At 39.0% G+C, this 26,074-nt stretch overlaps 1 protein-coding gene and 1 long non-coding RNA gene across 2 annotated transcripts in view; one reads left to right on the top strand and one right to left on the bottom strand.

The window, feature by feature from the left end:
• Positions 1-12,033, bottom strand: part of TTC8 (tetratricopeptide repeat domain 8) — a 45,651-nt gene extending 33,618 nt beyond the window's left edge. Inside the window, exons 1-2 of the mRNA XM_049828604.1 lie at positions 11,769-12,033; positions 3,331-3,360 (exon numbers count right to left, since the gene is read on the bottom strand). Of these exons, the coding sequence (XP_049684561.1) occupies positions 3,331-3,360; positions 11,769-11,888 (150 nt within the window). The 5' untranslated portion in view covers positions 11,889-12,033. The remainder of the gene's footprint in view (positions 1-3,330; positions 3,361-11,768) is intronic.
• The window catches only part of LOC126050575 (uncharacterized), a 186,952-nt gene that overhangs the window by 36,559 nt on the left and 124,319 nt on the right, over positions 1-26,074 (top strand). The window lies entirely within an intron of this gene.

Raw genomic sequence — 26,074 nt, 5'->3', positions numbered from 1 at the left:
GAGTCTGGTGTAAAAGCATGTTTAATATTTTCTATGGAGACATTTCAAAATAGAAACAGACTGATGCTACCTTAATAGAACTAAAGGTCAAACACATGGAAACATTTTTCTTTAAGTAAGAGGTAGGAGAAGATCTGGACCTTAGGCTTATTTAATAATTTAAGTAATCATTTAATGGGACACTGTCTCAGACCATCCCTTCCTCTACACTTCCCTCATATTTCTATGCAAATTTCTAACTATCAAAAAGAAACTATATCTAAAAATGTTGCAATATTTAACTCTCCTTTTTAAAAGTGCTTTCTTCCAAGCAGAAGTAAAGGAGGGATTTAGCCAGGCAGTTCAACCACAATTAAAACTCTTAGTTCAAGTATGAAGAGAAAGGAACAGGGCAGGATGATTTGAATCTAGGACAGACAGCCATAATCCAGATCTGCTTTTTATCTTTTAGTTTCTTCTTATGTAGTTGGGTGACAACCTTTAATTAGCATTGCGTTTTGCAGTTAGATGTTCAAGACCCTTAACTGCTTTTCATTATTCTATAGAAGTATTTAGTTTGTTGAATTTTTAACACATTGATGGTACTCTGCTTTTTTTCAAAGACACGTATGTCTGAAGTCAACATAACCATGTCTATATTGGGAATATGCTGAAATTAGAGCTCTCAGTATAGCCAAACACAGGCTAATTTCCAAGGAGAGATAAGAAAAGCTGTCTATAGTAATGATCTTTTCTGGGGAATTGAAAGTAGCAACTTCTCTACACTAATTGCTAAAACTGGGGCGAGTTCTTAACATAGACATAAGTATTATCATTGTGATTTTTCCAATAACAAACATGAGATAAAGTGTTTTTAAAAGCAACATATTTCTTTGTCATTATTGGACAAATATCTGTCATAACAAATAGATTCCTTAGATTGCTCTTCCAGTCTTAAGCAGTCTGAGGCTTCACAGCCAACAAAAAATTCAAATATCGCATATTATTCCTTAATTAAACATCAGTCTGCAGAGTATGGCCTGCAGCAATGTTTGTTATAGGACTTCTGATCAAAACAGCAAGCAAGAGAAAAATTACAAATTCATTACTTAAACTATAGAAAGATGACCTTTACCTTGGGAGACAAGAAGACAATTCAAAATTCCTAACTACTAGTTACATAACCCATATGAAACAAAAGTATCATTTCTGTGCATGCACACAGTTATGCTGAATATCTGAAAAATCAAGGTGTGGGAAAAGGAATTAGAAATGTATACTGACACACAAATACAAAGGGAGATGTAGGAAAAAGATTTTTTTTTCAAAAGAATTAAATGAAATTTCTGACACCTTTCTAATTCATAAAAAATTTGCTACTTATTCATAAAAAGTCACACAGGACTTTATTAGAACTATGGCCTATGGCTATTCCTTACTTTTCAAAAGAAAACCTGAGATGTATATTTCTCTGTTAAAACAAACCACCCCAACAAATTTTGATTATTTTTTTTGTTCATAAAGTAAAGGTGTCTTTTATCACATGAGACGTAAAACTCATGCAAGATTCAAAGATTTTCTTAACAGCTCAGTAATTTCAACTTTTGCTGACTTTATAGAAAGAATTTGTACCAGTAGTCCTGGTATTTCCTATAGCTACTTTATCCTTGTATGAAGCTGACTTTCTGTGTTGTCATTTTTAGTTATCCAGAAAAATGTTAACAATTCTGTTCATAAGAAAGTACACAGTTTTAGTAATTTACCATAGTACAATACACAGATTTTTCGCTCACTGAAAACCTGTAAGGGTTTAATCTGAAACTAATGCAGAAGAACTTCACCTGAAAAACTTCAATTAAAATGAATATAAGCAGCACAAAACTGGAAGAACCACACTGCCAACAGTGAGAGGAAGGCTCACTTATAATCACAAAAAGCCATAAAAATAAATGCACGCATTTCCGAGTAACCACATGACAATATTTACACTTCGACTTAGCACAAGTTTGTCCACTCAAATCGTTGCCTCAGATTCCACTTATATTATCTGCTCTCTCTTTGTGGGATCAATAATTTTGTTTTGAGACAAGCAACATGTCTGGCGTTTATGAAGACAACTTGCATTTTTATTAAATGTGCACAAGGAACAAGAAAGGGACAGCTCATTTCAGACAACCCACATATTCACGACATGGTAACAGATTTAGCTTACTTAACTCATAATCAGAACAGAACTTTACAATAACTAATAGTCATTATAGAGGGAAGCAATATCTTAAGTACCGTAAGTACAGAAATGTGATATGGTATTTCTTAAGAAGTCTAAACTCCAGAAAGAAAAGTGACAAAGTGTTTTTGACCTAGTTCCTGAGAACTGGTTTGTCACTGAATCAAATGTCTTCCTCTTGTTCCTAAAAAGTCCAAAAACTAAATTAAAAAAATATAAAATTTAAATCTAAATGTACTTCCCGAATCTGGTAACATGTTTTTTTAAGAGGTTTCATTCTCCAATAATCCTTTCCATTACCATAAATTTTACACTGTACACAATGAAAACCCCAGAACACAACAACCATCTTGTGAAGCGTAATCTTTAAAGTCAAGAAGATATCTGGCAGTATTTCACTGAAACCATTTTGTATGCAAACAATTTCCATGACTTCACTGGAATGTAATCAGAGACTTGTAAAATATGTTATTGAGCTGTATTTAAAGATGCAATTTCACACTGCATGTAATCTCTTCTGACTGTGAGCTGGAGCCAAAAGATGCCACCACCTGCACATTACTATTCTTCCCATTGCAGTAATCTAGTGCTAATGTGGACAGAGTGAAAACTAATCAATTACTCTGAGTCTTCCATCACTTATGTAAAGCACATCACGCAGCTTCAAGACTACCAGACTCTACACAAGGTAGGCAGTGAGAATGAACTGTAGGAGCAGAAGGGCATGGGTAACAGCCCACCGTTACACCACATTAAATGAAACACGAAAGTGAGCCCTAAGAACATAAACATTGTTCTGTCTGTGAAATACACATTGGCTTTTTCTCAATCTCGTCATCAGATGAAGGTCATTCAGTTCAAGACAGATTCAATTCAGCTTTTAGAAGGCACTAAGCTACCGAACTGCTGAATAAACCTATAGGAAATATATGAGAGAGAGAAACTCCTATCAAATATAAAAGCTGCTTATTTAAAATACCCCTTATCAAATGTACTTCCTTACGAATGATGAAAAACAAATTTATGCCATTAAGGATTTAACAATAAAACAAGTATTAGTCAGTGTATCAGAAATTCTTCCTAATGATTGTATCTAACCATTGTATTTATGAACAGAATTTTACCTGAAACACAGTGTATTCAGAATCAGGCTCCTGAAAAGAGAGGAAATAGAAATTGAGGAATGGAAATGTAAAACAATAAAAAGAACAACAAAAAATGGAATTATCCTCTGTGGCCACCTCGTTTTGCACAAACATTTTCTCTCCAAGACGTATATCCAAATTTTCATTTTATTACATTATCTCAACTTACACACGTTACGGAGGTAATCAATGTTTTACACAAGGAAAGCAGATTTGCAGTAAGTAGATTTTTCACATACCTTTTGCTTTCTCGCTTCTGCAGGATCATGTTGGCCAAATCTTAGATTAACATTACAGAATTATTGAACTGAAAAATGGTACATTTTAAATAAAAATACAAACTTGGAAGATGTAAGCACATCTCTCAAAAGTTAACCAGATTATTAGGCCATGGGCTTTAGAATGCCTACGTAAGAAAATCCACCTTTGTGCATTTTTGTTAGCTGCTGATGGTGATCGCACTGATATCACTGAAGTATGTAAAAGAAAATTTCTGCATATATTGAATGGTTTTTGTACTTTTATGGTGGAAATGATATATTTATTGTATTCTGAATACTAATGCTGTAAGTGGAATAAACATCAAACTAATGGCTTATTGCACCATCCAATAAACAAAAGGAAAACTACCCGATGAAGTTTACTACAAGCCAAAAGGCAGGAACTTGCATCTGCTTGAAACTTGAGGTAAAAGTGAGTAAATACTAACAACAAGAAATGTAGGTTTATCATCATTCATTATGTACTTATCATGTTTGTATAATATTTAAACTATCCTTCAGGGCTTCTGCTGCTCACTTCCAGGGACTGGGGAAGAATCCTTCCTCTCTAACATATTACTTAGCTTTAGGGGGAAAGTCAAGGAAAGCGGGAGACAGATGTTACTTTCTCCAATCACTATTAGTCTTTTGTAGAGTCAGATCATTTCTGCTCCTAGAGGCAGCGGAAAATTTCTTACATATCTGGCCATGTGTAAATCTATCACATTTAAGCCAGCTATATTAGATTGAATATAGAACCTCAGAGTAATTCAGACTAGAACGGGACATCAGGAGGTGTCTAGTCCAAAGCCCTGCCCAAAGCAAGGTCAGCTATAAGGTCAGTTGAGCTTGTGCAGAGCTTTGTCCAATTGGGTCTTGAAAACTTCCAAGGATGGAGACTGCACAATGCCCCTGTGCAACCTGTTCCACTGCCTGACTGCCCTGATGGAGACGTGTTTTTCCTTATATCAAGCCAAAGCCTCCTTCATTTCAGTTTATGTTCGCTGTCTCTCACTCCATGCACCACTGCGAGGGGCCTAGCTCCACCTTCTCGATAACCTCCTCGTATGTAGTAGAAGGCTGCTATTAGGTCACACCAATGTCCTCTCCAAGCTGAAGCACTGCCCAGTGTGCTGGTAGCTTCCTTTGCAGCCAGGGCACACTGCTGGCTCATATTTCACCAAGCCAATGGCAAGGTCAAGCTTGCTCTTTTGCTCTGTAGTACAAGATGGGGTCTACCTCCTTCAATCTGTGCATTTTCACTCAGTAAATTCCATGACAACAGGGACCTGGAAGACTGGTGATACACTCGCATCTTCCTTCTGTAGTGTACTGGAATTTCTGTGGCCTTTTAAGAATCGTATTTGGAATCGCAAAGCTGTTCACCCGTGTTAGAATGCCTAACACGGCTTATAAACTGAGTAGTCTATGGAAGGAGGGATTAATCTCAGCTGTCTGTGATGTACCTGGTCTTGACTAAGGCACTGAAACTGCCTTTATGTTTCAGATGTATGATTAAATGAACGCCAAGTTCTTTTAATATGTTGTTTTATTTATAGTATTCGTCTTCTAAAAAATAAACTGTTTGAGCTTTCTAAGTAATAAAGAAAAGGACATTGAGATATTTCAGCTTGCATTTTATTCACCCCATTGTGTCTGAGTGTTATAGCACATATGGTGTACCAGAAAATGGTTTAAGAGCAGTAGGTGATCTTCCATACCATATGTGCTACAGTAACTAATGAGGACAAGGTTAGGAATATTACATCAACATCAACTCAAAAATGCCTTGATGTTACAGATGTGTATCTTAACAGATGTGTAACTTACTTTAGGCACTGTTCATTAGTTTAAAAAATAGCTTAAAAATAAAACAGATTTTCTTATGTAGGAGCATTCATATTGTTAAAAAATTCAGAAATTACATCACTTTGGAAAAAAGTAGAGTTGACCACCCTCAAGCAGGTGATAGAACCTTTCCATTAAACACAAGTCTGGCCCAACAAAAACTAACATTAAAATATAATATATTTTAACATGGGTGGATCCAGCAGTTGCTACTCATGCAGGCATTTCACTGGAACTAGATTCCGAATAAAGATTTCTTTGAGAGGATTAACAAATAGCATTGCCCTGTAAGCTTGTATCTCAAAACAAAAGGTCAAATTTATTCTTCATTTACATATATAAAGCTCCTTTGAAATGAATAAGATTGTAAAAGCAATGAAGGAAGGATTTAACCCAGATCTCTAAATCCACTGAGGCCATTTTAAAATTAAAGTTAATATGTAAAGTCAGTTTATTTGAAGACCAAAAATATTCAGAAAAACTAAGTCTTCTGATGCTTATAGCCTAGAATAGGGAATGAAACAAGATTACACACCTTATATTCTAATAAAGCTTTATTCTACAATTAATTTCAGGTGAGTATGATTTAATACATGGAGAATATTAAAATTGGTATATTCTGAAAATGGTCCTCAAATTATTAAAGGCAGAAACAGAGAAAGAAACATTACCCAGGAACAATGACTTCACTGTATGTATCACTAATTTTTATGCATAAACTTAATAATTACAGTCTCTTGAACCAGTTATTTACTGATTTCAGTTGAAGATGTTTTTTCAAATAAAGTTCCATATACATAAACATATCTGTGATAACTTTATTTTGACCTTACAAAAAGCAGTATGCAAGTAACAGTAGCTGAAAGTTCACCGTGGGAGAAGAAAGGACAAATGAACAAAAGCAAATCTTCACAGTAGACCATTAATCAAATTAAAGGCAGGACATCCACTGTATGTCTATTAATTAAATTAGGCAAATTTTTTTTTAATTGTTAAAACTACAGCAGGCCTCATACTTCGGTGCTGATTATTGCCTTGAATCTGACATATGGAACACAAAGAAGAGTAATCAGATTAGGTAACTAATCAGGATGATCAACAGAGACAGCCCTGGATTGTATTTCCTCTAGGTCATGCTATTACTATAAACATAGAAGACAACGTCTGTCTGCTTACAATAGGAAATAATTGAACTGAACATCAGTGCTTTATGTGTTTGTATGCCCAACTACCAGTCATAGAAAATACAGCTTTTATCCATCCTGAGATAAGATTGTCAGCATAGAAGTAAATTCCATCAATAAAATTTATATTCTTAATTCTTAACTGAAGAAATGCACTGGACATTTTATAGAAAAAAATATTTCAGTCTTCCATAAAATTTAACTCAGTAGCAGATAATTATTCTTCTATCAAAATGTTCAGCACCTTTTATTCATTAAGAACTCTTCAGGAAAACATAATGGATTTTAAAATGGTTTGATTTCATTGATGTGTTCTTTAAGAATTCAAGTTTATAATAGCACAGCATTTGATACAGCTACATAAGAAAATTCCCGATTCATGCCCAGTTGGCTAAAAGGTCAACACCATACCTTAAAAACCTCCTAGGGCTTACTGCATCTGGTGAGAGAGTTCAAAGAGTTCTACACCAGTGAAGACAGCTTCTGAATGTATGTACATGTAACTATTGATTGGATCATTAGTAAACTTATTTTCGAGACCTTCAAATAATCTTTTACCATGTTCTTAAAGGAGAACTTCTTAAACATTATTATACTTGTTATTAAAACATATTCTGAACACTAAGCTATATGTAAAGGGACTGGTAAATCAAGACATACCGGTCAAGAAAATTTCTTATTACATTTATAAGTGTGACTGGTAAAAATGCCTACTTTAAGGCTATCGTAGAAAGCTGATTTCAGCTGCCCATAGTTTTGTGACAGTGTTGCAGATGCAATGGAGCAGGAGTGGTACTATCTTTTAGCAGAGCAGATGACAGCTGGGAAAAATGGACAGGCTTTCAGACAAGCAAAGTTGTCTGTTTCAGGCATGAAAACCCGCTAAGCTTATGCACTGTTAGTCTCTTCCTTTACTTACTTATTGTTCCATGTCTTAGAAGGGAGAAAGCTACTTGCCTGAGCATGAAAAAGTTCCGACCTGTATCACAGTTTAATTCAACCATTCCTGAGCATCTTTAAAGGATACCATCTCCTGTGGCTTGGTTTATATCTTACCCTAATGCATGCTGTTCAAAGAAGTGAATCCCTGAACAGTGACCGAGGCTACTGTTCTTCTATGATCTTTCTTTCCCTGGTTGTAGAGGTTGGGAGGCACACGCTTAGCAGAATATGGGACAAGAGAATGAGAACAGATGGCATGGTGATTACAGCAGTTGAGTATTCCCTTGTGCTGCACAGCAGCTCACTTAATCCAAACTTTCTGTAAGTGTTGCCATTTGTCTGTTTGCTTTCCTGATGCCCAACATGACATATCTTGGGCCTGATTTGCAGAAGTGCTCCCATTAAGGGTTTGATCATTAAATATTTTAGAATTGCTATGTGCTTTTTAAGCATAATAAACCACACATTAGGTTAGGTACCAAAAACGTTACATACTTAATTTGAGATATTTCTCCAGGTTATACTAAAATACTACTATGTAATTCACACAGATGGAAGACAGTACTATTTTCCAGTAGGTGGCTGGAAAAGACAGAAATAAATTTCAATCAAAATATTTAGGAACTACTGATTTCATTAACAGCCCACCTTCAAAAGTAACACAGACTTCAGGAATCAACAGTCAATCTGCCTGAGAATGGTCTTGGATTCTTAATTAACTTAGAAAAAAAAAGTCATCTTAGATCACTTTTCTAGCATTCACAACTACAGAAACTTAACTGATACACTACCACTGGAATAAGTACAGAATAATGTAAAATAGTATTAGGCCAGGCAAGCCAGGAGAATTAAATAATGTATGTCACTTATTTGACTTCTAATTATATCAATGTTCAGCTTTGGAGTTTAGTATCTTTCAAAGGTTTTATAAAAATAATGGTTCTATTAAATGCAAAGTATACATGCTGCAATACATAAACACAATTTGCTTTTTCATTCTGTTGTATTAAGTAGGTTCAAAATAATTTGTAAGGTTTCAACTACATATAAAACACATTCTTGAGGCGTGTTACTATTTCCTTTACTCTGTGCCTTAAGTCTAGCAGAGCAAATGTGACAGAGTGGTACCTGAAAGCAGCAAGTGTTAGAAAGTAATGAGCTGAAAGTGCAACAACATAGCTAGGGAAAAGACCTGCAAGGGTTTCCAAATGAGAAGCAGAATAATAAAATACAGGCTTACTTGGACAGATAACCAGTAAATATTAAGATTTTGTGTTGATTACAATAAAAAGTGTAAAATCTAAAATATCACGAGCACAGTTGACTGAAGGAGAGAAATGCCATTCCATGTTAAGCCTGCCATGAATGTTAAAGCTATATTTTAACTAAATAATTAGAAAATACTTTACTTAAAGAGATTTCAAGTGTAAGATTTTGTATGTTGAGTTGGTCTGAGTTTGGTTCAAGTTGCACTCTTGAAAGTTATTTAACCAATATCCTGGTTTCTCCAGCCTGCTGTACCAAAATAAACAGGTGGTATAAATAACGCTACATCTTCTCCTGTCAGGAGCTGTGCTCTTTGTCTGGACTAACAGAGAGGAATGATGGAAGAAAGCTGCATAGCCATTGCATTATACACCATGAAGTACAGTATACTCCATGATCCTTCTGAAGAAACATGCTGAATTGCCACTTAATAACCACCTTTCCATTTATTTTACTTTTTTAAAAAGTCTCTAAACTGTTACTCCACTTACATAAAGTACTTATATAGAGTAAAATTCACTTGCTGGTGTCTGCAAACTTGCGATGTGCTTTACTCAAACATTGCTGTATGAAATCTCTTTTCAGAGAAAGACAGAAACATTGTTCCATGCACCTTTAAAATGTTAAAGAGGAAGACTGGTATTTTCCAAGCTAAAGTAGACGTATTTTAAAATATTTTTAGAAGTCATTAATTCCTGCTTAGAAAGAGCTTTTAATAAGGATTCCTCAAGAAGATTATATGGGGCAAGAGCCAAACTAACCATATTTCAAGTTTGCCTCTACAGAAAGCAAACACATTTCTCTCCCATCTAAACTTTCTCATAGGTTTGAAATATGCTGCTGCTGAAAAGTACCTTTTTCACATAAAACTGTGAACAGGAATATAGTTCTGAAATGAACATACTTAAGTTAGAAGGTCCAGTCCTTTGCAGGTAACCATGACCTGGAATTCTTTTCAAAACACTGATGAAACTTGATCTTAAAATTCAGAGACTTCATACAGGATCTCTTGTAAGAACTTGTGATTTGATGGAGTACAGACATCATTCATATCCCCATCTTCCACTGTTTCTCAAAGCATAGTTACTTTAAATGTTTTCACACTCTCCTTCTTATAGAAGATGAAGCTTACAGGCTGCTGTGATCATTTCAAAGATTAAATTAAGTGATCAATTGTTTGTCCCAACTTTATATAGTATTTGGAAAAACTCTCATATTGCTGGTGTACGAGGTCCTGGTTCTCTAAGAAGAATGTGTAGCTTTATCTAAGAAAACAATTTAATTTATATACTCAAATGCTTGCAGCATGTGTGATCAATATTTAAAAGAAAGAAGGAAAACCAGATGGGATCTACATCCTCTCACTGCTGTTCTGTTATTTTCCCTCTAAACATTTTTCCCGCCCTTGTACATGTTCTATTCCTTACCCCACTTCTGTCAGCTGCAGATGTCTTCAACGAGTTCCCCAGTCGTCTTCAACGACTATAATCCCCAATCCCCAGCCCAGCAAAAGTTTGGATTTGCCAGGTGTAACAAAACAATTTTATACTTGAGCTTCAGCACACAGTAGAAATGCAGTTGTCTTTATATTTCCATGTTGAGATCATAGATCGGAAAATGTTTTACTAGTTATGAACAGCAACAGAAGCACTGTGACCTTTACAACTCTTATTTACTGTTATTATCTGTACTGTCTCAAGAGTTTCTATCACGAATCAAGAGCTATACTTCCATATGCAAAGATTACATGTATCAAGACCCAATAATGTAAATACACATAAATGATATAGGACTTGCACACAACTAATACTCGGTCCCATTTAGTGTTCAGGACCAATTTTCTTCTCTGCTGAAAATTTTTCTGCTGATGGCTCCTTGTTGGTGCCTTACAGTATATAACATAAACAAAAGCATCTTTTAAATATCTATTCTAAACCGGTTTAAACAATTACTGTGCTTTACATTTACACAATTGTGAGACTGTGCAGCTTTCTTTTAAGACTCTTCCTTTGTGATGAAAAGAACGGCCTTCAAGATTCTTAAAATCTGTAGCGATAGGATGCTCTGAGAGAGTTACTAATTTACTGTAAAGTATTTATGATGAAGATAAAGTCCATTCAATGACTGTTTTCCAAATATGGCAGTAAAAATGTTTACATGCATACAAGTATCAATCCAGAAACAACATTCTCAAATCCTTCCTTCTTACAGAAGGGTGAGAAAATAGGTGGGTCTTGAACAACACGTGCCCAACATTTCCAGAGACTTTGCAGCTGGAGAAAGAGCAAAGAGAGAGGGATGGAAACGCCTTCTGTCCCATGGTAATGCTTGTAAGTAAGCTGAGACAAAATGGGTGTCTCTTAAGCTTATGAGGTTTAGTCAGTACAGCAACTGCGATATCGGAACATCTGTGTAAAATCAACAGGAACATCCTTAAGCAGACCTGATTTTCAGACGTGGCTTTTCATCCCTTAACTCTGTAAAATCCCGAGCGAGTTAAAATCCTTGTTGTGGGGAGTGCTGGGACCCCACCACCGTCACGGTTTCGTTCCCAGCAGCACAACGTACCTGTCGCACTGCTCCCCTCTCCTTACTCGGCCGGGGCGGGAGGGCTACTGCCAGGGCGTGTCCGAGGAGGAGACGGCAGCCCCGCACTCGCCGCCGCCAGCTTCGGGAGGGATTTAGGGAGCTCGGCGAGAAGGCGCTGCCCGGCCCTCCTGCTCCTCCTCCTCGCGGAGCGCGGCGCGGCCCAGCCCTCCCCGGCCCACTACCGGGCCGTCACACCGGGCCTCTCCGGCGGCTGCAAGAGGTACACAGCGGGTCCCGTGGTGCTGGCCCTGTCGGGCGGCCGGGCCGCTGCCGACTGACACCACCACCACCACCTCCCGCCCCGGCCTCCCGGCCCGGCCCCCGTTACCTGCTCGCCGGGCGGCCTCTCCAGCAGCTGCGAGCAGAGATCCGAGCACTGCCGAAACTTCCTCCGCCTGAAGTAGCTCCAGGCCTGGAACAGCGGCTCCGGCTCCAGCTCCAGCCCCATCCCGCCGGCGGGACCGCCGCAGCCGCTCCAGCTGGGCCCCCGGCGCCTGCCGAGCGGGGCCCGGGGCGGAGCACGGGCGGGCGGCCGGCCTGCTGCCACGGAAACGGCAGGCCCCGCCTCGGCCCGGCAGGGCCTGCGCGCCGCGCTGCGAGGCCGCGGGGGAGGCGGGCGGGGGGAGCTGCGGGCCGCCTCGGCGCGGCCCCGCGGCCGGTCCCGGCGAGCTGCGGCCCCGCGCTTGGGCCGAGCCCCTCCCTGCAAGAGCCTCCGTAGGCTCTGCGTGGATGACGGAAAGCCGAGCGTGATCCGTAATACTGAGAACAGTGGATTTCGCATAACCCCGCTGTTTTTAACGGTGTCCTGTTAATTGCTGTCCTATTATCAAGAGCCATTTCGAGTTGGAATATATGCCTAAACAAGAAGAATACGGTCCTTCAATCCTCACTTGGGTAAAATGTCCTTTAGAGCCATGGGAGTCCCGGTGTGAACAGCACTGTCTTCAGTCTTGCAGACTCCATTAGTTCCTTTAGTTCATAGGCTCTTGCAGAGAAACAATAAGACTGAGATATTTAGACATGAAGAAAGCTCGAATACAACTACTCTTACTTTGTACGTATTGCAAGATGCTGATTGCAACCATCAGCCCAAGTAAAAGGAAGAAAAAAATCTCTAAGAATGCTTGGAGAAATAAGTGAGTTTGTGAAAATCTCTGATGGATGAACACTAACATGATAGCTAGAATCATATCATTGGCATTTTAACCGGTCATCCTGGTTTTATTGCTTCTGTCTCACCTAAACGATCAGTTTGTCCAAGATCCACGAAATGGATATCCAGGCCAGCAAGATCAATGTCAAGCGGAAAGATGAAGGAACAGAAGTGCCAGTCCCAGGACTATGGCTTATTCTAATACAGGAGTAAGTGGCTTAAACTGAAGTAGCAGTTATAGGCAGCTAGGTTTTGGTTCTCCTACAGAGCGAGCACAGGTGTATTGGGTTTGTGTGGCAAGGTTTTGGTGGGGGGTGGCTTCTGTGAGAAGGTGCCAGGAGCTTCCCCTATGTCCGACAGAGCCAATGCCAGCCAGCTCCAAGATGGACCCTGGCCAAGGCCGAGCCCATCAGTGACGGTGGTAGCACCTCTGGGATAACATATTTAAAAAGGGAAAAAAATCCTGTGCAGCAGCAATTACAGGCAGAGAGAGAAATGAGAACATGTAAGAGAAACAACTGTGCAGGCACCCAGGTCAGTGGAGAAGGAGGGGGAGGAGATGCTCCAGGTGCCAGAGCAGAGATTCCCCTGCAGCCCGTGGGGAAGACCCTGGTGAGGCAGGCTATCCCCCTGCAGCCCAGGGAGGTCCACGGTGGAGCAGATCTCCACCTGCAGCCTGTGGAGGACCCCACACCGGAGCAGGTGGGTGCCCGAAGGAGGCTGTGACCCCGTGGGAAGCCCGCGCTGGAGCAGGTTTTCTGGCAGGACTTGTGACCCTGCGGGGGACCCCACGCTGGAGCAGTCTGTGCCTGAAGGACTGCAGCCTGCGGAAAGGACCCACGCTGGAGCAGTTTGTGAAGAACTGCAGTCTGTGGGAAGGACTCACATTGGAGAAGTTTGTGGAGAACTGTCTCCCATGGGAGGGACCCCACGCTGGAGCAGGGGAAGAGTGAGGAGTCCTCCCCCTGAGGAGGAAGGAGCAGCAGAGACGTGTGATGAACTGACTATAATCCCCACTCCCCATCCCCCTGTGCCACTGGAGGTGATGAGGTAGAGAAAATCAGGACTAAAGTTAAGCCCAGGAAGAAGGGATGGGTGGGGGCAAGGTGTTTTAAGATTTAGTTTTTGTTTCTCATTACCCTACTCTGATTTTATTGGTACTAAATTAAACTAATTTCCCCAAGTCAAGTCTGTTTTGCCTGTGACGGTAGTGAATGATCTCTCCCTGTCCTTATTTCGACCCATGAGCTTTTCATTATATTTTCTCTCCCCTGTCCAGCTGAGGAGGGGAGTGATAGAACGGCTTTGGTGGGCACCTGGCATCCAGCCAGGGTCAACCCACCACAACAGGGAAACTGATGTGAGTGAAGCCTTTTCTGGGACCCATGCCATCCCTAGTTAAGAAGGGTGGAAAGCAAATTATACAATAGTTTCTGTTCCTTCTCTGGTTTTAAGTCATTGTGGGAGTCCGTATGTGCTGCATTCCCACAAAACATGTAGAAGACTTGCACAAGGAGACTGACTGTATACCTCCGGTTGGTCAGAATAGTGAACAGTATTTCTTGTTGCTCTGTCAGACCATCTGCTGTGATACTGCTATGCAGTTGTACTACTGTGGCTGAGTAACTGTTGAGCTGTATGATATTATCCCATTTTGTTTACAAATTCTTTTAAGTGGCAAATCCTTCAGCATGTGTTTTATGGTCAGGCTTAGCACGATAAGCAGGATGTGCTGTTCAGAGAGATTGTGAACATTGGTCAAAAACTACAGATTTATTAAAAATACTAACTGGAAGTTCCTCTGCATTTGTATGTATATGAGATGATCTGTTTTTAAATGCTTGCTGTTACCATGTTAGGTAATTCAGCATGTTTGGGCTGCTACTTTTTTATAGAACGTAATATGAATGGCATTTTCAGTTTGTAGAGACACATTTTGAGGTCAGTACATTAGTTCCAAAGTTGTTAGATTAAAATGCCAAACTGGTGTTAGTTGGTTTACTGGAGACAAATAATGCCAGAATTTTTTATACTTGCTGTTTTTAAAAGGCAGTTTTCTTCTGTGAACAGCCCACCGTATCAGTTAAACACACCATTTATCTGCACAGGAAAACAGAGACCAATAGCTCCTAAATTTTATTGATTCCGACACTACTGTCTCAAAAATCTCATCATTGAAGTGCTTTTTTCTTTGTTAACACATATTTTAAGCCTTAATATCTTAATGACTACTTCCAGACTACAAAGTAAATTAAATGTCTAAGGATGCTGAGAATGTTTGATTATAACAGTCTTTTTGATGATTTCCATTTTGAGATGGTGAATCAAAACAAAACAATGAAGAGGTGATTGTGGGCAGACACAACAGATTAAGGTTTCCAAGTCCTGATAACCTGGGATCTGTGCATTCAGGTGAGCAAGTAGTGGATTAGTCATAGATATCATTGACTACTCCGTGCTCTGGCTCACCTGAGGGTGTTTCGCTTGACAAGGAAATAGTGTTTCCTGTTTCCTAGAGAAAAGACTGGATCTCCAAGGTGACTTGGCTTTCCAGCAGCAAGCAATGGAGACCCAGAAAGAGGCATGAAGCTGTATGCTTTATTTGGGGGATGAGTTTGGAGTTCCTCTGATGAAAACTGATGACTTTTCAGAAGAAAAAAAATTAGATGAGCCTGTGTGAATGGAAACCAATGGGAATAAATTGTGAGTCATGTGAGCTGCCAGTATTTGGTCCCTGGTCATGAGAGTATGCCCCTGAAAGCAAGAAAAACAGTAAGCATTTCAAATAGCTCTCTTGGGAGGATAGGTGGAAAAAGAATGCTTTTCATATAAAAGAATTGCTGTATATTTAATCAGTAATACATGTATTGCTGGACTTCAGCCATACTTATATAGCACCAAGATTCTGTCTATAACAAGAAAGGTCACAGTCTTCTAAAGTTAGCCTGTTAGCCATATGACTTCTCAGCAAAAGAAAGGGGAAGATGGTCCCAGAGCAATTTTTATTTGTTACACTGTTGGGAAAGGTATTCGTTGCACTTAGTGATCCAGCTGAAGTTATGTTGTCCTATGGTAGCAATTGGATCAGGATGGATCTTCAGCTTTTTTAAAATAAGGAGATTTTACAGTGTTGAGAATGACAGAAAAATTCTTTTTCCTTCTTTTCAAGCTGTAACGTGTATGGGTTTTTTGCTCTCTGTTTGGCTGCAGATACAAGAAATTTTTTTCAGTTTCTACATGATGGTATGCATCTAATTCAAATGTATGAAGCCAGAAAGAGTTGTCCTGGCAAGCCCAATTCATCTGCCCATGTAATGTGACCACTCAGAACTAAAATCATAAAGCAAAAAACCTGTACCTTATATCAAAGTTCAAAGAAAGACGAATCTATATAGTAATTTGTCAGCAATACTTATATGAGGAAGAGCCTTTGATTATTTCCTTTAAAGCAACTGTGATTCTGGAAATTTAGCTTTTATCAAACCATTTACTTTCACGGCCTACCTACCAGCAGGTAGAATAGAAACACAGTCAATCTCCTCCTGCTTCCAGACCACATTGCACTTTTGTCTGTGTTCCAGAAGCTACACATGGTGCATTGAACATTTCACAGATAAATGCTCTAGACAGACAAGTCTGTGTAAGGGTAGAAAAAAGTGAAGATGGACAAAGAAAGGTATATCCACTCAAGTTGGCGGTTACGGTACATATAAGTCCCTGCTCATGTGTTGCCTATGTGCACTATTCAGAGGATGACTATAGACCTGAGAATATCTGTGTTCGTCCTCCATAAAATCTTAGACAATGTCAATTCTCTAAACTGTGGCACTGTTTTGTTCTTGGAAACAGCTGTCTAAAAAGTATGCCCTGATCCTGGAGGAACATTGCAAAGAAGACTCAACCCAGTATTGACAGGTTTCTGTATAAGCAGAGGACTTAGACATAAAATTACATATGATTCAACCTGTCCTACCTTTCAAGTAAGGCCAATCCCCTGGTGCAGATGCTATTTGCATCCCTGGAGTCCAGTCCTACTTCAACAGCAGGCATAAAAATGCATTCTGTCTGTCACAGCCTGCTGCTGCTACTAGTGAAGCAAAATCCCCAAGCGTGCTGCTGGTGTGCTTTCTTGACATGCTTATATCCTGGGCTGTCTCTGGTATTGGCACAGAGATCATCCTATGCATATCATCTTTGAAGTCTTTTCCACTGATAATACTGGCTTTCACTTCCTGCACAGGGGAGTGTTCTGAGCTTTTTAATATGGGGACTCTCATTTATGTTGAGTATCGAAATCCCCAAATTTGAACCTTTTAACCAGTGTAGTACTTCCTCCAAATAATAGTCTCTGTAGGTAGCGGTATTCCACTTCTCTAACTTATTAAAATCCTGGAATAAGACACACAAAGTCCCTGTCTTTCTTTGCGTGCTCTGTAAAGCCCTGTATGGCAGTCCCCCTCCAGTGTAACTGCATGAAAGCTAAACAGCCAGGAATTTGATTCAGGGCCTATGACCAGACTACCTTCAGGGAAAGAAAAAGACATAATCCATTGCAGCAGAAGTTAGGCAACATAAAATTGGGAGAAGTTTCATACCTGCTCAACTAAGCAACTCACCCTATCCATCTGCTTATGATATTTATTTCCAAATAAATCTGGATCTGAATACTTATTTCTGGCATGTATAGAGGCACTCTTGCACACTTGTGTAATCCTCAACACAGCACAGAAGCCAGATGGGTAGTCCAGTGAGTATTTCTAATACTTGCTACCTGCTTTTTGGGACACTGATAACAGGATTTTGGAAGTCAGTATATGGCAACTAGTACATTAAGGAATATGTCAGATAAGAGTACACAGGAAAACTTTACTTGCAGGAATACAGAAGTCCTTGAAGGCATATGCAAACTCTGTGGCTGACCTGGGATATAAACAAATCCTGATCATGGTTTAGGACTAACTGTAGGGCTGGCTAGTAGTGCTGATTAACTATCCTATGGCATATGAGAAAAAAAGGGGGAATTGTATTGACAGAGGAAGTAAGAGGAGCTGATGAACAGAGCCACTATAGCTCTGGCTGTCCTTTTCTGGACTCTGAGTTGCAGTTCTCCCAGACTAATAATGAGATGAGTAATGGGAAGCGACTACAGAGGAATTTTCATACTTTTTTTTCTATGTTTCTCTTAGTTAATAGCAACAGCAACTTTTACAATAGGTCATCAGCATGGCCAGCCATGCGCTTTAGTTAGCTTGAGGTCATTTTGCACAGTTCAAGCACAGGCTTGTAGATAGTTTTTTCCATGTCACCTTCTGAGAAACATAATTTAGAATACTTCATGTCCAGCTATATAATTAGGGTGTTTTAGAGCCCTGCTGTAAGGTGTCTACAGTAGACAAAACTAAAGTGTAGATTATTTTTTGTTTTATTTCCTTGAGGGTCTGCTGCTGGCTTCCTGGCCTTTAAAGACCCAGCTCTTTTTATTTTCTTTGATGTCAGGTGAGCAGTATTCCTTTTACACAAGTATGCCTGGTTCAGAGCTGCTGTGTTTGCTCTGGTGATGTGGCCTTCCTGGATGCTAGTGAGTTCAACCTGTCTGCTGAGGTATCTGGTACCAGCCTCTATTGCAAATGCTGATGCTTATCTCAAAAAAGTGTACCATATGCATTTGATTGATGCCAACAGTAAAAGGAAAAAGCCCAGCAATTGCCTTTCTGCAGAGTTGAGGTGTATATAAAAGAGCAAGTACAGAAGGCCGGTAACAAAGCTCATCAGATCCGGGCCTAGAATGCAATCTCCTGCTCCTGCCACCACCTCTGGGCAGCTGCCACTACTGATTCATGTGAACGCAAAAAAGGAACTTTCTCCTCATTTACCATAAAGACAAATTCCTGTCTAGTGCATAGTTGTACAGTGTACCACATACCCCATTCTTCTAAAGCCATTCTCTATCTCAAAGTTGGACTGGGTGCGTCTGAGCCAAAGATCAGTGGAAATTTCACTCTGCAAAAGTTTTCTCCATCAAAGCTTTTTACTCTCAAGGCTTCATGTGGTTGCAACTCTCTACACTGCTAGTCCTTTGTACATATGACTTTCTATGCACAAAGTGAGCCACTGGTGACTTGCAAGTTATTCAGTCATTTAAACTGTATATGCTAAATCTAAAAAGAATTCAACCAACTGGGCAGCAAGTGTCCTGTGTCCCCTGTACGTAGCCATGCTACACAACTGGCCTGTAAATAAAATTACTCTGCCATTGAATTGTATTCATCATTAGGCTGATAGAAGCCTGGAGAGCCTGTTTGGCTTCTCAGTTTTCTCACATAGGCTGCAGTGCATGAAATAACTCTCAGTTGCAGTCAAAAGGATGACCTTTGTTGTTGTTGGGGGTGCACACAGTTCAGGAGATGTGGTGGTGTATTCCTCCTCCATCTCAGGAACTCCTGTTAGGCAGTAGCATTTGCATAATGAGTTGGGCAGTTAAGCACCCCTTGACTGTACCAGGAACTCTTGCATGGCTAAAGTGAGGAACAGCACTGACCATACCAAGGACTCCTGTCGTCTAGCAGAGGCAGAGATGCAGAACCAGGAGCATTAGTCATGTCCTGACAGCCTTGGAGCACCCTTTATCTGGTTTTGTTGTTCCCTGACAGCCTTGGAGCCTTCCTTACCCAAATCTTAAGTCATTCCCTGACAGCCTTGGTGTCCTCCCTTATCTGTATTGTAGCTCGTGGAAGTGGTACCAATGCTACAGGAATTCAGTAATTAGCTGATGACTAAAGCCAATCATCTCACAAACATATAAACAGTGGTCCTAAGTGAGGCCCTTTGAGCTCTCCTGGACCGCAGTGGGCTCTGACCAGCATCTCCCTCTGAGGGGGATGCCTCTCAGAGCTCGTGAACTCTCCAGTTGGTGAAAAGCAGAGGACTGTGGCCGAAAGCTGACAACGGGACCTGGGCTGAAACCATTCACTCCCTGAGGCTCAACCCTTCACCTGCTGAGAAAATGTGGAGACATTTGATGTGAATATTTCACTGAACTCGAGGGGAATTTTTAACAGGTATACCTTTGTTTATACATATGTATCTTAATGTCTGCGTGTATGCATGTGTGGATTGACCTGGGCATCCTACAGCAAGTATAGTATAAACATTGCCCTTTTGAATCTGTAACTAAGTCACTGCTCTGCTACACGCATAATCCCTTGAGACATAAACCATTGACCAAGTCTGGGACTAGGAGTGGATCCAGCTGCACCTAAGTTCCATCAAGAGTTTAGAAAATAAGGGGGTCTTCTCTGAGCCTCATGACTCAACGGGAAGGTCTTCCCTACCTTTTACATCCCCAATTTCAGTGCAAATTATGAAAAATCAATTCTAACTCAATTTTCCTTTGTATGTTTTTGCGCCTTTAGTCTCTGTATAAATAATTCTACTTTGATTCTAACTTCATTTCCTTTGTACATTTCATCCATCTATTAAGTAATAGAGTGAACCTTGCCATCGAACTTTGTGAAGTCACGCTTTTATAAATTCCTATTAAATAATTTTTTGCTAATACCCTTGATGGTGATTCTTTAAGCAGTCCAAACCACTCATTTTCGCCACAGGTGACTGAATATGCTGGCCCTCCTCCTCAAAAGTGAGAACACAGTATCTTTCAGACTCTGGCATTAATATCTGTAAGGTATGAAGGAGTGGTTTTCAGCTCTGGAGCATTTCCTTTGTGATGTCATTTATTCAAATATATATCTGACAACCCATGTGAGATCTGGAAGTGTTATGTATCACAAGATAGCTATTCAGTGGCTTATGGGAAATCAGTGGTTGGTTTCAGTAAAATCAGTAGTGCTTAAATCTCCATGTTACACTTCAGGAATTATCACTTCTGGCATACTTGTGTATAGTGTGTGGAAAAAGAGTAATTTTGAATGTGTGTGGAAACTGCTTAGTTTCTTTCCCATAGCTCGGGGCTAAACACTGTTTGAGTAGCTCGCTAGAGCTACCTGTTTCTTGCACCCACTCTCTCCCAAAATGAGGAAAATTCATTCTCTGGAAAGTCGGACAAAATAAATTATACCTCAGATGTACTTGATTTGTGGGGTGGGAGAAGAATAAATTATAAATTTCCTGTTTAACATTGATAGGAAAAAAATCATAATTTAGTAACAGCAACATCCTGGGAAAGATTGTCTAGGTGAAATACAGGTTTCACTGTGTGAAATGTTACAAGTAGTGTTTATGTGTGATATTGTGAAAGGTGGAAGTTGCTTGGCTTGAGTGCAATATAGGCTTGCCTGCACTCTTTTTCAAAAGTTTTGTAGTCTAGTGGTTAGTCCTTTCCCCAGTACTTTAAGTAGAAGTGCTTAATTTGGTCATAATACTCATATGTCCTACAATTATAATGAATCCCTCCATGTTCATTGTGTCAATGCTATCTTGGGACAATGATAGGTATGTGATATAACTATAGAAATCACCAGGGTTTATTAAAGAAAAGTCATGTGCTTGTCTTGTATAACTGCACGTTCATTCTATTAGAAGTGACCTGACCTTAGCTAGTATGTTCTGAGAGTCTATTCTCATCTTCTTTGAAAAGACAGGAAATTCAGTGGTGCTGCTTTATTTACAGCTATTGTGATGATATCACTGTCTCATGGGTAATTTGAACCTTGCCTTCATTTATTTAAACCAAGAACAAAAAATTCAGGAATCAGAAGTAAGGGACAGTTCAAGTCCTCTTTTGTCTATGGTTTATTCTTCACTTGAAGACTCGATGTCCCTGAGACATGATCCAATAAGAACTCTTATTATAATAATTTCTAAGTAAAAATATCAGGGAGCTCTACTGAATATCAGGAATCCATTATTACTTATCTTTATTCATAAAACACATGGGTTTGTATAATTGCTTTTTATAAAATGTAGATTTTGTTGACATCTATATCTGTGTACTGGATTTCAGTTGTGTTTCAATTAATTGTTCAATTACTTGTCAAGATTATATGTTGCTTAGAGATTTAAATCTGCTTCATATTTTCACCTTTTATTTTAATACAGTTTTTTTCTTCCTACTGACAAGGGCACTTTAAACTGATACTGAATACTGGCTCTGAAAGGATAGATGTATTTAATGTTTTTCTCCTTTACATAGTCCTTCAGAATAAACTATTGGTGTGCCTAAAATGCTTTGCATTTTCCAAATGTTCTTATGACTCTTCTGCATCAGTCTCTTAACATTTAAGCTGTGAGTATGAGACACACAAATTAGATTCTTACAAAGTGCATATGGAAGAGGAGAGTAGAGCAGGACCCACTGATATGCAAGACCTCTTTCATTTTAAAAACACAGATGCTATAGGTTGACTTTGTCTTTCTCTGTAACTCTCCCATGGGGGTCTTCTGTGCACCAAGCAATCATACTTGTTTCTTGAACTAGAAGTGCTAATTCTCAGGCCTTATTTCTCATCATGAACTCACATTCTTATGATAAAACCAGGAATAGAACCTAAAAATAGTTCCTAAAATTCTGTTGGTATCTTAAAATTTCTTACACAGCTCTGTGGAGAAGATACGTCCTGTATCCCTCAGTAGCTAAGTCATTCAGATGCAGGCTACTGCTTCTGTCAGTTACGCATCTCTCTCAAGATGTAAAAATACCGAAGAAAGATGTAATTAGCCGCTCAATACAATTAACAAGGGCTTGAAAATGAACATTGATGTTACCACACATCTACCTGGAGATTGCCTCAGCTAGAGACATCTGGCTTGCCTTTGAACAAGAGTTGGCATCATGAAAGATTACATGCCAAAAGGGTTCATTCTAATGATTCAGATACATTTGATGTTGGGAGAATTGAAAGCAACAGAACATAGAGCAAGTTTTTTTTGTGTGTGCTTCAAATGAGCCCTGAACAGGACTACAGATCAGGCCATGCCTAGGGCCTGCTTTTCGGGAAGGCATGTAGGTGTGGCAGAAGAGCACAAAGAGGAAGTTCCCTCTTTACATGCTATTTTCAGCAAGGACCCTGCCCCTGAAGTTGAGTTCAAATAATATTTGCTTGTAGAACCCATTTCTTACTGACCCTAGAAAATTAGGAGAGGTCATGCAAATGCAATTGCATTAAGAGCAAAGTTTTGTGCTGAGACTTAGATTCAGCATCAGGGAAAGTAATTTATAGTAACAGCTGCAGGTTTCATTCTGTGATCCGCCAAGACGACAATATGCATCAATAGCAACTACTGCTATCATAAATAAGAATACTGCTGCTTCTTGCTGATCATACATGATATCCTAACCATAGTTACCATGGTCTAGCTGAAAAGGGATCATCCAGCAGTTGATAACAGAACTTAGGTGGCAGTACTGTTCAGGTCCAAAGCCATTAACCTTCATATGACTTCAGGTCTGCCCTGTTCTATTTACGCATGGACTGAATACCAACTTTGTGATCAGATCCACACCTCCTTCAGTGTACAGAATGAACAGGATGTTTTTCAAGTGAGATTGCTACCTTCCTTTTTATCATTAGTGTTTCATATGAGGCACTATTTCTTGTTTGATTCAGATGCTCTGTATGCTGCGCTGAATACAGATTGGTGTTCATCACACTAGCAGGAACCAATGCAGCTATAAAAAAACCACAGTGGCCTATGAAAAAAGCTGGTATGTTATTTCCATTTAAAGATAGGTTGCAAAAAATTGCAAAGGATCCACTGATGACTGGATGCTTAGCTTAAAAAAACTGGGCTTGACTTTTTCTTTTTTTTCCAAGTTTAGAGCAGCTACACTAACACACTTATTTGCAGTGGATCCTAAATATCAAAGTAGGAACCCCGCTAATAATACTAAGTTAATAGTCATATCTGAAAAGCTTGATGTAAATGGGTTTGCTTATATATATATGTATATATATATATATACACACACACAAAAATATATATATGAAAGCCGTGGAGAGAGAATAGAGATCTCCTAGTACTCAGTCTACTGTATTAATTACAAAGCCATTCCAGCATCATCATTTGTTATATACCTGTTAGTTCCCACAAAAAAATTATGTGGGTGCCCTACAAATCTACTTTCTTCTGTTCAGGAGTGTTAGTCTGTTTTGTTATTAATTTATCATTTTTAGAGCAGAAATGTGGGAAAAAGATCTATTTTCCTACTATGAGGAGTGGCTATTTTATAGAGGCTTGTGAACAGTAAGTTACACTAAAAAGTTGTATCACATTGCAGTCTCCTGCCCATATTTTCTTTTACAATTGGAATCAGTTAAAATGAAGTATCTGCTCTCCTTAAAGTAGGCTTACTTTACTTCAGTCAGTAGACTGACTTAAGTGCAGTATGACTGTAGGGAATCAGCCTACAGAACTGAGTATCTAAATCAAAGAGTGATTTAAGTTGAAAGGGAACTTTGGAGGTTGTCTAATTCAACCTCCGACTCAAAACAGGGTTAACTTCAAAGTTGGATGAGGTTGCTCAGGGCCTTGTCCAGCTGAGGTTAGAGAATCTCTGAGGATGGGGAACCCACTGCCTCTTTGGACCACCTATTCCAGTTCTTAACCAATCTGTTCCAGCGCTTAGTCAAATCTGATAGTATGGAGTCATACAATGAAATGAATTAATTCAAGGTTTGCATTCCACTGCTGGATTAATAGTGCTATGCTATTTTTTAAGTTTCTCAGCATTATGAGAGTTAATACTGTTATTTTTTTTAATGTTTAAATATTTTATTTCCTTCAGTTCTTCTGGATATTTATATTAACACTGGTAAGTGACGTCATATTTGATAAACCTGCATTATTGTATGTTGATTCTACGTAGTGACTTACAGCTAAGGTCTTTCATGATTCCTTCTGACAGCTAAGCTTTTTGAGAGCTTTTGCAAAGTCAGTACTGTGCATTATATTTTGAAAACCTTGTCAACTACTGTGTAAAAATATGTCATCTTGACCTGACAATTTTTAATCTAATAATTAGCATCAACCAACTGACATATTAATTCATGCCCCCAAAATATTAACAACATGCTTTGGGGTTGATCACCCTACGCTATCCTAGCTGCAAAGAAAAAATGGAAAACATGTAGAAAAATTACCACTGCATGCAAACAAGGTGTTGCTTCACATTGGTTTTGATAGTGTCATAAGATGGAGCCAGAGATAGCTGTCACATAAGTAGACTTTAAAATGAATTGCTTTCTATATTTAGTTTAGTCAACAGTTGAAGTCAATTGATTTTGAGAGTTCAGAATCAGATTTTCATCGTAAGTCTATTGATAGAAAATGCATTGGGATTTAATCAGCCTCTCTTTATGCGCCTCATTTAAGCCTGTTTAGGTTGTCATATGTTCTATCAAGTGCTGGTGCTTGATACAAATTCTTCAAATCACCTAGATGAATGACTTCAGTACACATATAATTGTGCATAAAATGCAAGCTGAAAAAAGCTGGTTAGATCCAAGTGGGTCTGTGGTAACTAAAGGCATGTTGTGTAAACACAGTGTCATTGCTGAAAGAAACTGAGTGCTCCATTGAGTGACTTCAAAATGCATTCTGATGTCAGACTGTTGGCAGTCTGAAACACGGTAGTTTTTTCATTGTTTATAGACTAAAAAGAATTATTTTTAGTGAACTGTTCCCACATGCTAACACAGATTTTAGGGCCAATTTTTAAAGTTTGTATTTTAACAAAGAATACAAATGTTAGTGCCTAACTTCTGAGACTAATATTAAACATCATTTTACTACAGGAACTTCAAATCTGGAACTAAATGTAGAATTTCTTCTGCATTTATTTGGAAAAATATATGTGCTGTGATGGAATTTCTTAGACTGAGATTTTTGCCATTGAAATCATGGTAGAAACCCTTCTCTCAGTTTCAAAAGAAAGACAACTTGAACTTTGGATTACAGGAGAGACCCTAACACGACATCTTTTGGTAAAAATGTCAGAGCTAAGGAAGCCAGTATATGGTTTTCAGTAATTGTGTTCCCTGTACAATTTCAGCTGGTATTGTTTACTGATGTAATTGCATCACTTCCTGTCCTAAACAGATTTATTTCTGCTTCAGAATGTCCAGAAGAAGTTGTTGCTTTCTATACTAATGATGGGTGAATTTAATTTCAATGTTTGTATCTTGTCCATCCCTTTACCAGCCCTATGTTAGGAAACCATTATGAGAAGACATTTCCAAATCAGATTTCCACGAATAAACTTATTGCAGACCTAGTTTCTGACTGCATTGTGAAAATTACATGTTCTTTGTCTTTTCAATAGGGTGCCTATTTCTTCCAGTGCCTGGAACGAATATTTACCAAGTGAATGCAATTCCTATGATTATCAAAGTGTAATTTATCTTGCAGAAGCAGGACAAATTACTGTCTGTAATATTTAATTTCATACATATATAGTTGTTTTATTTTAATTTCAACCATTGTATCTAGTTTATCAGTCAGTACCAAAAGAAAATACGGGGATT

Source organism: Accipiter gentilis, chromosome 25 (genome assembly GCF_929443795.1).
Source record: "Accipiter gentilis chromosome 25, bAccGen1.1, whole genome shotgun sequence".
NCBI lineage: Eukaryota > Metazoa > Chordata > Aves > Accipitriformes > Accipitridae > Astur > Astur gentilis.
Note: the sequence above shows the minus strand (reverse complement) of the source record. Positions and strands in the feature narration are given on the sequence as shown.